At 33.3% G+C, this 12,275-nt stretch overlaps 1 protein-coding gene across 6 annotated transcripts; it reads left to right on the top strand.

Annotated features, from left to right (window-relative positions):
- Positions 1–663: 663 nt before the first annotated feature.
- Positions 664–4,945, top strand: LOC107826643 (uncharacterized). Of its 6 annotated transcripts, none has more exons than XM_075254087.1 (7): positions 664–961; positions 1,076–1,204; positions 1,533–1,605; positions 3,408–3,525; positions 3,631–3,743; positions 3,960–4,114; positions 4,301–4,945. In XM_075254087.1, exons 5-7 carry the CDS (start codon positions 3,716–3,718, stop codon positions 4,508–4,510), a joined length of 393 nt encoding a protein of 130 aa, XP_075110188.1. In that variant the 5' UTR covers positions 664–961; positions 1,076–1,204; positions 1,533–1,605; positions 3,408–3,525; positions 3,631–3,715; the 3' UTR covers positions 4,511–4,945. The 6 variants fall into 6 exon arrangements, 4 of the variants coding, with proteins under 4 accessions (XP_075110188.1, XP_075110187.1, XP_075110189.1 ...); XM_075254086.1 differs by having other exon boundaries at positions 1,073–1,204; XM_075254088.1 differs by having other exon boundaries at positions 664–1,204; positions 4,301–4,358; positions 4,500–4,945.
- Positions 4,946–12,275: the final 7,330 nt, after the last annotated feature.

Raw genomic sequence — 12,275 nt, 5'->3', positions numbered from 1 at the left:
CCTACTTATTATTTTGCTAAAAAAATTTATTGTAAATTTTGAATTAGAATATGATGGAAAAACAAACATAAAAAATAAAAAAGAAGTAATCTAATGAAATATTTGAAACCTTTTTATATCTTTTTCGCTAATGTTTAATTCCAACAAATTAAGTTTAAAATTAGATGGTTAACTCGAAAAAACAATATTTTTATTAAATAAAGATCCATATATATTTTTTATCTTTAAATATATTATTTAAATTAATACAAATAATCGTTACAAAATAACTAGAGAAATACAATTAAGGAAATTATTTTTGTAATTCAGTGTTGGGCCCTCCTCTAGTCTATATATATATATACTTCCTTTGTTCCAATTTATGTGAACATATTTCCTTTTTGGTTCGTCCCAAAAAGAATGACCCATTTCTAAATTTGGTAATAATTAAGTTTAAACTTATAATTATATCTTTAATGAGAAACTTTTATAGCCACACAAATACATTGGGCCCCGTTTTAAGTTGTTTAGGACCACAAATTCTAAAAGTCTTCATTTTTTCTTAAACTCTGTGTCAATCAAACAAGTTCACATAAATTGAAACGGAGTAAGTACTATTTTTTTATTACTACATATAAGCGAGAAGAGAGTGGACGAACACAGCGCTAAACCATTGTACAAAAAGTTACTTCAATTGTACTGGACAACGGACTTTAGTTATTGGATCTATTTACCTACACGTGTATTTACTTCAATTGCAGCATCAGGAATTTTCTTTTTTTATATTGACATCTGTCTGCCTTTTTAATTATGTAAGACATCTGGTTACATTCTCCTTCACCGTTCTTAGTCTATGGTTCTTTCAGTTTCTCTGCCTTCCTCTCACTTACATTCCTATCTTCAGTACCAGTATACTCCTCAGATTTGCACATGTATCATGGCTAATTAGTGCAGAATTAAACCCTTTTATGGAAAATTTAAGGTATCGAAATGACTGAAACTTAAAGTGGATTGTGCACCCAAATTGTTTGTTGAATTTCCTCACTCAACTTATTTGAAGTTTCATGTTGCCATTTACCTTTTTGGGCTGCAGCAGAAAAATTTGTATCGGCTGAACAAAGGCTTTTCGAGAAGAAAGTCTTTACTTTGGTGATTTTGAGGCCACTGTTCAAGACTTGGATAATTATGTTGGGTATTATTGCCATCCACACACTAAGGATGCAAGGTATGATTATGAATTACTTTCTTTTGCTTTATTTTGGTCAACAATGTAACCTTGGGTATTGTTTATTGCTATCTCATTTTTGCTTTGAGTGTTTATCTTGCTCTTCTGCTTTTTCTTTGAATAGACATTAGCATTATACTTTGTTTGAGAAAAATATTTCTGCTTCTATTTATCTAAAGTGGTCTATTACTAGCTATGGTGCTTTTTTTTTATAAAAAAACATTTCTGTATCTAAAGGTCCTTCCATCTACAAGTCACACGGTTTGGTTGCTCTGGTTTTGCTTCTTCCATGCTATCACATTTGACACTTGGTTTGTATTCATGTAAGGTGAAAGGACTTCTGGACAAGGTGATACTAGCATAGAAAGAAGCTCTGATGACCTTGCTCGCAACTATATAAGGTATGACCATTTAGAGCCCATTCGCTTGGTAAGTTCTCTTAATTGCCTTTTCTTCACTCTCATGTGTGTGATCTTGATCATAAATTTATCTCTTGATTATCTCAAAGATGTATTTAAGGTTTCTTTGGATTCTCACTTTGCTAATTCAGGAGTATGACAATGATTTTGTCATTTAACAAGTCGTCACAGTTGTTAGTTCTCTTTCTATGTTTTAAAAATAGTTTTCATTGCTGTAGTGAAAAATAAGTTATGTTCATAAAGTAGATAAAGAAAAATCATCTTTCTTTTCTGATCAAAATATTATTTTCTTCCTTTAGTACAAGTACAAGTAACATATATTCTACATATATTTGTATCACGCCATCAACTTAGTAGAACTGGTGCTTTATGTTGAGGAAGAACTTATCGCCTACGTCATCATGTATTCCTTTAGAGCATGCACATCTCATAATCCTGTAAAGGGACAAATGGACAAAAGTTGGATAGTTCAATGATAGGAACTCCATTTTAAGTTTTCACACATGCTATTTGAATGTGCATAAGCTCCGAATCATCCCTCAAATGTAACCTGTTATCAATGCCCAGTATTGTCTTCTATACCAAAAAGTGTTAAAAAGTGTATCAAATTCTGCACAATGCACTCTGCTACTTAGGCTGGGATATATTTCACCTCCTATATGATTTAAGTCTATGAATATTAGAATATGTTTGGAGAAAATTATGCAACACTTGAGGGATATATTAGCTTATATTACTTAGAAATAAAAGAAAAAGACAATTGCTATATAAGAGAGCACATTTACTCTGAGTGCTATGTTCTTCACTTCATACTCCGAAATTGCTAAAATAACTTCTGAGGAAGGTTTTTGTGGTCAGACTAGTTATTCCATTCTTTGGGTTTTGAAAGAAAGAAAGAAAGAAAGAGGAAACCATCAGTACAAAGATTAGGTGAATTGTCATCCTTCTACTCTTTGATTAGTCTGATAATGCTAGTATATTGGAACTTTTTAAAAGTTCATATCTTATAAGTAATTTTCTTCAAAAATGCTTTAGCCAAGAGAAGTTTTATGTCCATTGGGAGCCATAGATGTTCTTCACTATTTGCAATTTGTTACTTTGAGGGGCATGCTAATTTCTTAAATCGTTAGGAGCCGAGTAAATACTATTCTATTCTAATGACAATTATCTATTCTAAGTGGAGTGTCCACCTGCTCCCTTGCATGCACCTTTCCATCTGCTTCCAATATTTTACTTTTGTGGCTGAAGTTCATTTGTTATTGAAAATCAAGAAAAAATTATATACACGTCTTTTGTGGACATCTAACCACGTTGAGTATGTGCACCTCTTTCAATGTTTTGGAACGATGATATTGCAATACATTAAAGATATTTCCCACAAGATTACTTTAATGGAATGATTTCTAATACTTACAGCGTCCGGAATATTTATCTGTTCCATCCGTGACATCTTATTCTTGGATGATAGTGATTGAAGTGGTGCATCTGCCGATATAAATTCAAGTCTGTGGTTTTTGGCGCACTCACATTATTTTAAATTTTTACTTTTGATCATCCTGAAAGGTAAAACAAAGCTAAATAAGACAGCTTCATATTGTCTTTATGAAAAGCAAAATTCTCAGTTCCAAATTTAATGCAAGCAGAATGGGAATTTCTTAGCTACTGTGATTTACATATGCCAGGAATAAAGGCATGTTCAATGTATTTCACAATGCAATATTGATATCTGTAGTTTGTTAAACATCTTTCAAGATGTTATATTAACATTTTCATATGCTTTGTAGGATGCAAGAACTACACTTTGATCCTGCACCATATGGTTCTGATACAAAACTTAGTAATCTTTTGTAAAAGCTGCAAATCTGCTAAGTGATGTTCCTAGAGATGATTCTGGTTGAATCTGTAAGAATCTCTTTGTGCCTGCCTCTTGGTATTAAATTTTTCTATCTTTGTTCCTTTTAACCAAGTTCCATTACAGATTTGTAACTGTTTTTTGTTTACTGGCAGAACTTTTGTCTGCACAGTTTATGAGAGCTACACATTCTCTTCGCATGGAGTTTACTCTTCGCTCAAGGATTCTGTTGACAATGATATGACCATTTATAATTCTTGGAGTTATGGTAAGCATCTCCTTTGAGTAATTATTTGCTATTGGTTGTATTCTGGAATCTATTATGTTTTGGTAAAACATGATGTCTTTAATTTCTTGGTTGCAGTAACAACATTCCTTATCCAAGTATTTGGAATTTTCCTTTTTAAATTGACCTGGGAACTACATTTACCCCATAAATATAAATTTATAGTGCCATATTACTGATGTTGCTTCTTAAATTTAGTGACAAGAGGGGTTGCTCTGATGGTAAGCAACCTCCACTTCCAACCAAGAGATTGTGAGTTCGAGTCACTCCAAGAGCAAGGTGGGGAGTTCTTGGAGGGAATGATGCCGAGGGTCTATTTGGAAACAACCTCTCTACCCCAGGGTAGGGGTAAGGTATGCGTACACATTACCCTCCCCAGACCCCACTAGTGGGATTATACTGGGTTGTTGTTGTTGTTGTTGCTCCTTACATGATTCTAGGCTTTAGTATGAACCTCAGAAGAATAGTATGTCTTCTATGTAGTGAGCTTTGAAGTATGCTTGGTTTTAATTGCATTCTTTATATCAATGGTTTTACAGCTTGATGGAAAGCGATTTTCATCGAAGACGGCGGAGGATAATCAGGTGTTCATACAGTGTAAGAATGCCACTTGCTTATCTTGTTCCTTTGTTCATGTTATATTATGGAAAGAACTATTAGTGCCTAGGTCTCCAGGATATTGTATGCATGGTTGGTTTTCAATAAATAAAAAGATCAATGGGAATTCTGTGTTTCTAGGAATACTATAGCTGTCTCTGGTTTGATGTTGATTCAATATGGTGGAACCATCTCAAAGGCAGAGGGTTGAGCTTCCGTCTTTTCTTCTAATCATCCTAAATCCTGAAGAGAAATTTGTACAGGGGTTAATGGCCCTTGTAGATCGATCCATTTACATCTTCTCAGTGTCCATATCAAATCATTTATTGTTTTAATGGACAGTAGGTTAATCATGCCTACTTAATAACATAATGTAGATAGTGGGACAGGCTTGCAACAACCAGAAGTATTGTAAAAAAGATGAAGTAACTTGAGTCTCTGGTCTGGTTGTTCGAGAGGCACCGTCCTTACTTCCTTATTTGCCTTGTTGGCACATATTGTAAAGAAAACAACATTATGCCCATGCTGCATAAAAAAATCTTTTGATTATAAATACTTATTTTGATTATAATACAAAGCGTTGTGTTTATTATCGACAATAGATACTTAAATGTTAATGTTGGTCGCTTTGGTGTCAGGCCCGTGCAACTTGCACGGGCATCATCCCTCTAGTATATAACTATATGTTTTTGGTGTTTTGATCGCCGTAAATGTAATATAGGTTGTTCACAAACCAAAAGCTAATTGGAGCATCTTATATTGATGCCCAACAGACTTTTTTCCTTTATTTTTCCTTATCCTCCTTGACATAGACGTGTTAATTAGTTTCTACTGTTACGTTATAGCCTGTTTGGTCAAGTTTATTTTTGGCCTAAAATGATTTTTTTGCCAAAAGTAATTTTTTTCTAAAAGATTAAGGTGTTTGACAAAACTTTTAGAAAGAAAAAAATACTTTGCTTTTCACAAAAAATACTTTTTCCGAAAAACACTTTTTAGATAAGCTGATTTTATAAACTTGGTCATGCGCGCTATTACTTCAAAAAGTTCTGAAAAGAGAAGCCTTTATACATGTTATGGCCGTGAATGAAACTGTTTAATTAGCAATATCCGCAGGTTAAAACTTCAAACAATATCTCCAATTACGCAGATAATATCAATTAATTAGCAATATCCGCAGGTTAAAACTTCAAACAATATCTCCAATTACGCAGATAATATCAATTAATTAGCAATATCCGCAGGTTAAAACTTCAAACAATATCAAGTGCACAAATAACCAAGAAATCAAAATTCTATGATCCAAATAATGTGTTCTTTGTTATAAAATAAAAGCAATGCAGTAAAATGTAAACAAGAAGAGATAGAGAGAATGAAGAAGTGTTTTCTTCTTTCACTTTGGTGTATTTTCCTATCTATTACAAGGCCTTTATATAGGCATGAAAAATGAAGAAAATATGTCATGGAATATGTCATTGAACATAGAAAATATGTCATTGAATATGTCATTAACCATTTGAGAGAAAGATCATGGAGGAAGAGTAGACATCCACCATATTTTGATTTTTATCATAACACTCCCCCTTGGATGTCCATAAATAATGTGTCTCGTTAAAACATTATTAGGAAAAAAGTACACATATTTAGAAATACGCCTTTTGGTTGCCTCGTTAAAAACCTTGCATGGAAAACCCAATGGGACAAAACCTTGTAAGGGAAAAAGAGTACAACGCGTATTAACTCCCCCTGATGAGAAATCACTTAATGTCTCGAAGACGACGCATTCCAATCTTATATATCAGCTTTTCAAATATTGAGGTTGGTAATGCCTTAGTGAACAGATCAGCCAAATTATTACTTGAACGAACTTGTTATACATCTATTTCACCATTCTTCTGAAGATCATGAGTGAAAAAGAATTTCGGTGAAATGTGTTTTGTTCTATCTCCTTTGATATATCCTCCTTTCAATTGAGCTATGCATGCAGCATTGTCTTCATACAATATTGTTGGAATATTCTCTTTTGAAGAAAGACCACATGTTTGCTGAATGTGTTGAGTTATAGATCTTAACCAAACGCATTCTCGACTTGCTTCGTGAATGGCTATTATCTCTGCATGATTTGAAGAAGTAGCAACCATAGTTTGTTTTGTCGAACGCCATGATATGGCTGTACCTCCACTTGTAAATAAATAGCCTGTCTGAGATCGACCTTTGTGTGGATCAGACAAATATCCTGCATCTGCATAACCAATCAATGATGGTTTGGATTCATTTGAATAAAATAAACCCATATCAATGGTCCCTTGGAGGTATCTGAATATATGTTTAATGTCATTCCAGTGTCTTTGTGTTGGCGAAGTACTAAATCTTGCCAATAAGCTTACTGAGAAAGCTATATCTGGTCGAGAATTATTGGCAAGATACATTAATGCCCCAATTGCACTAAGATATGGTACTTCGGCACCAAGAAGCTCTTCATCATTTTCATGAGGTCAGAATGGATCTTTCTTTATATCAAGTGATCTCACAACTATCGGGGTACTCAATGGATGTGCTTTATCCATATAGAATCGCTTTAAAATCTTTTCGGTGTATGTCGATTGATGGACAAATAATCCATCTTTCATATACTCAATTTGTAGACCAAGACAAAATTTTGTCTTTCCAAGATCTTTCATTTCAAATTCTTTCTTCAAATAGTCTACTGTTTTTGGAAGCTCCCTAGGAGTTCCAATGATATTTAAATCATCAACATACTCGGCGATTATAACAAATTCAGATCCAGACCTTTTTATAAAGACACAGGGACAAATTGGATCATTCTTGTACCCTTCTTTCAACAGGTATTCACTCAGGCGATTGTACCACATACGTCCCGATTGTTTCAATCCGTATAAAGATTTCTGAAGCTTTATTGAACAAGTTTCTCGAAAATTTTTATATGCTTCTGGCACTTTAAATCCCTCAGGTACTTTCATAAAAATTTCATTGTCTAATGATCCATACAAATAGGCTGTAACAACATCCATTAGATGCATATCAAGTTTTTCTTGTACTGCCATATTTATGAGATACCTGAAGGTGATAGCATCCACTACAGGAGAATATGTCTCCATATAATCAATTCCAGGCCTTTGGGAAAACCCTTGTGCCACAAGTCGTGCTTTATATCTAACGACTTCATTTTTATCATTTCGTTTTCGCATAAAAACTCATTTATACCCTACTGGCTTTATGCCTTCAGGTGTTCGAACTATGGGTCCGAAGACTTCACGTTTTCCAAGTGAAGTTAACTCTGCCTGGATAGCGTCTTTCCATTTTGGCCAATCATTTCTCTGTCTACATTCATTGACAAATTTTGGTTCAAGATCCTCATCTTGTTGCATTATTTCAACAGCAACATTATAAGCAAAAATGTTATCGATAACAATATTATTTCGGTTCCATCTTTTCCCGGTTGAGACGTAACTTATTGATATCTCTTCATTTTCATTATTTTTAGGTACCTGGACCTCCCCTAAGGTCTTATCATTTGTTACGTCTTGGGGCTCTTCTTGAGCCACTACCTCTGTGTTATGTTCACTTTGATCACTTGCTCCTTTTCTTCTTCGAGGATTTTTATCTTTAGAACCGATTGGTCTACCACGTTTCAAGCATGACTTAGACTCATTTGCTTTAATTAATTGTTCTGTCGGGATATCAACTCGAATTGGAGCATTAGCACCTGGAATATGTGACTTAGTCACCCTTGGTAGGTTAGTGAATGCATCTGGCAATTGATTTGCAATATTTTGTAAATGAATAATCTTTTGAACCTCTTGTTCACATTGATTTGTTCGAGGATCTAAATGAGACAGTGATAATGCATTCCAATCTATCTTCTTTTTCAACTGCTTATTTTCTCCCCCTAATGTTGGATATATTGATTCATTAAAATGGCAATCAGAAAAACTTGCCGTAAATAAATCTCCAGTCATCGGCTCTAGATATTTTATAATAGAAGGAGATTCATATCCAACATATATCCCCAACCTTCTTTGAGGACCCATCTTTGTGCGTTGTGGTGGAGCAATTGGAACATATATCGCACAACCAAAGATCCTAAGATGGGAAATATTTGGCTCCTGACCAAAAGCCAATTGCAATGGGGAGACTTTATGATAACTTGTGGGCCTTATCCGCACAAGTGCTGCTGCGTGCAAAATAGCATGACCCCATACTGAAATGAGAAGTTTTGTTCTCATAAGCATTGGTCTAGCAATTAATTGGAGGCGTTTGATCAATGATTCTGCTAGACCATTTTGTGTATGAACATGAGCAACCGGATGCTCAATTGTTATCCCAGTTGAAATACAATAATCATTAAAGGCTTGGGATGTAAACTCACCGGCATTATCAAGACGAATTGTCTTAATTGCATAATCTGGAAATTGTGCTCTTAGCTTTATTATTTGAGCTAACAATCTCGCAAATGTCATATTGCGAGTTGATAGTAAGCATACATGTGACCATCTTGTAGATGCATCTACCAAAACCATATAATAATATTTGAATGGTCCACATAGAGGGTGAATGGGCCCACATATATCACCCTGTATACGTTCCAGAAATGCAGGGGATTCCATCCTAACTTTAATAGTTGATGGTCTAATAATTAATTTTCCTTGAGAACTCGCAGCACAAGAGAATTCCTTAAATTGAAGAATCTTCTGATTCTTCATTGCATGTCCATGTGAATTCTCAATTATTTTACGCATCATATTAGAGCCAGGATGGCCCAACCGGTCATGCCAAATAATAAAATTATCTTGATTAGTAAACTTCTCGTTTACTACGACATGTGTTTCAATCCTGCTAATACTTGTGTAGTATAAGCCGGAGGAAAGAGCAGGTAACATTTCAAGCACATATTTCTTACCGGACATTATTGTAGTAATATAAATATATTCAATCTTTTCATCATTTGTAGTCTCAATATGATAGCCATTTTGGCGAATATCTTTGAAACTTAATAAGTTTCTTTGAGATTTACTACAATATAGTGCTTCATCAATAGCCAAATTTGTTCCTCCTGGTAGTAATAAATTGGCTCTTCCAGAACCTTCAATTAATCTTGTACTACCGGATATTGTATTAACATTCGCTTCTTTCATTACCAAATAAGAGAAATATCTCTTATCTTTTAAAATAGTGTGTGTTGTAGCACTATCCAGAAGACATATATCATCTTTATTAATCTTGAGTCCAACTGAAGACTGGGGAATTTTCATATTCTTCATAAAAAAAGACAAATAATACATCATAAGAAATATGAAAGACAAGCAGGAAAAAAAAACATTAAGAAATACATTAAAAATGTAGAAACTAGCAACACATGATGCATTAGAAAAATACACTCAAGAAAAATAAACTAGTTGCAAACATAAACATAACAACTTTTATAGCTTCATTCCCCAGTAAGATGATTAGTTCTTCAGTCAATATCCTCAAAGAATTCCCCAACTTCTAAATGAGTAATATTTGTTAGGCCTTCAAAATCATCATCTTTATATGCAAGATGTGCATTAGAATCATATTTATTTGAGGGACCTGCTTCATCATCATTATTTTGAAAGGTCAAATGTGCCTCCACATTATTTTCTTTTTTCTTGAGGGAGGCTTGATAAAGTTTGACAAAATGTTCTGGCGTATGACAAATGCATGCTCAATGACTTCTCATACCACATCGGTGACACATACTAGCTTTACCTTTTGAATGATTAATTTGAGAACCCTTATTGTTCTCCAATTTATTTCCACCATAATGACGATAATTGTTTCGCCCCCTGCCACGTCCACGTTTACGACCATTTCCACGACCACGGTAATTATTTTGTTTTCTTTCAAACTTATCATATGTTGCTACAACATTCACTTCCTGAAATGGAGCTGACCCAGTGGGACGAGCTTCATGATTTTTCATTAATAGAGTATTATTCTACTCAGCCACAAGTAGGCATGTGATTAACTCAGAATATTTCTTAAAACCTTTTTCACGGTATTGTTGTTGTAGCACCACATTTGAAGCGTGAAAAGTAGAAAATATTTTTTTCAATAAGTCCTCATCTGTGATAGTGTCTCCACATAATTTTAATAGAGACCTTACTTTAAAGATAGCAGAATTATACTCACTTACGGTTTTAAAGTCTTGCAACCTTAAATGTATCCACTCATACTGAGCTTTCGGTAATACCGCAAGTTTTAGGTGGTCATATCGATCCTTCAAATTAATCCATAATTCAAGTGGATCTTTTATGGTTAAATATTCAGTTTTTAACCCTTCATGTAGATGATGACTAAGGAAAATCATGGCCTTCGTTTTATCCTGATTTGATGCTTCATTTCCTTGTATAATAGTATTTCCAAGACCTTTAGCGTCAAGGTGAATTTCAGCATCAAGAACCCATGATAAATAGTTCATCCCGGTGATGTCAAGTGCCACAAATTCAAGTTTTGATAAATTTTACATAGTGAAAACTATCATAAAAGATGAATAAGTTAGAGAAATAATTATAATAATAAACAATTAATGAAAACAAAACGATTAAGGTAAAAGAAATGAAAATAGAGCTATATCATGTTAACAATCTACTATTTCATTTTATTCTTGCCATAAAGTAGAAATTACATACTTGTTTCATTTCACTTTATATTATTGATATATATGTGTTAATAGAACTGAACGTGACTAACATTATTTATATGTTCCAATAAATATAAAGTAATTAAACTATAAAATTATTGCTTGTCAATTTATTTCTCACAGTTCTTCAAAATGCCTTAAAGATATGTTTTGATCTAGGGAGTCCATGAATATTATAAGTATGACATTAGTGCATAGCTAGTTTGATGACTTTGAGGTCCTCTAAGAGTTGAGCACGGAAGGAAATAGTTATTTTATCACTACAATGTACTTAAACTATTTAAGATGCCCAAGCGCACAAGTAATCTACAAACAATGAGCATATGATATATACTGTCATAAATAAAATGATTATAATGATACATACCTTAATAAAATATGGCTCAACTTAGCAGGAGTTAAGAATAAAATTAGAACTTTGTGCTGATAACATGTTATAAAATAAAAGCAATGCAGTAAAATGTAAACAAGAAGAGATAGAGAGAATGGAGAAGTGTTTTCTTCTTTCACTTTGGTGTATTTTTCTATCTATTACAAGGCCTTTATATAGGCATGAAAAATGAAGAAAATATGTCATTGAACATAGAAAATATGTCATTGAATATGTCATTAACCATTTGAGAGAAAGATCATGAAGGAAGAGTAGACATCCACCATATTTTGATTTTTATCATAACATCCTTAAAATAGTTCAACATTTTTGCACTTCACTGTCTACATTTTTTCTATATAATTAAAAGGTCAAACATTTTCATATGCAATTAACAAAATCAATTATGTGCTTTGTTTATGGTCATTGTTCATTCTTTCACTTGAATAAGTAAGGCTCCATTTTTAATCTTGGCAAAGATTCTTAATTTTGTCATACACTGAACAGACTAGCTAGCTTTCAACTGTTTCAAAGAAAAACATATTTTTTAAAATAAGAAAAAGGTGGTAAAATAGAGCTTTTTCATATTTCCTGAAAAGTAAAAGAAATTAAAGAATCAGAATGCACTGACAAAATGGTCATATAGATCAAATCATTCAAGGTCTTCAACAATGCGCAGTTAAGATATACTACTATATTTACATATTCGGAAAACGATTTTAAACTTTTTTAATCATGCATACATGATAGAATTTGTTTTTTCATCATACATATTTGCGTGGTTAGTTTACATACTTGTACATATTTTTAGTGTCTGCTGATATATTCACATTTAAATTCTTCTTTAAACACCCTAGAGAAAAAT

The sequence above is a fragment of the Nicotiana tabacum genome, chromosome 5, assembly GCF_000715075.1.
Source record: "Nicotiana tabacum cultivar K326 chromosome 5, ASM71507v2, whole genome shotgun sequence".
NCBI classification, from domain to species: Eukaryota; Viridiplantae; Streptophyta; class Magnoliopsida; order Solanales; family Solanaceae; genus Nicotiana; species Nicotiana tabacum.
The sequence above is the reverse complement of the archived record's forward strand: the minus strand, read 5'-3'. Positions and strand labels throughout refer to the sequence as shown.

Excerpts from the sequence above, each read along its gene's own strand:
- LOC107826643 (XM_075254087.1), top strand. The coding sequence starts at position 3,716 with ATGACCATTTATAATTCTTGGAGTTATG. Across the intron at positions 3,744-3,959 it reads TTATAATTCTTGGAGTTATG|TGACAAGAGGGGTTGCTCTG; the intron begins GTAAGCATCTCC and ends TCTTAAATTTAG. Across the intron at positions 4,115-4,300 it reads TACCCCAGGGTAGGGGTAAG|CTTGATGGAAAGCGATTTTC; the intron begins GTATGCGTACAC and ends ATGGTTTTACAG.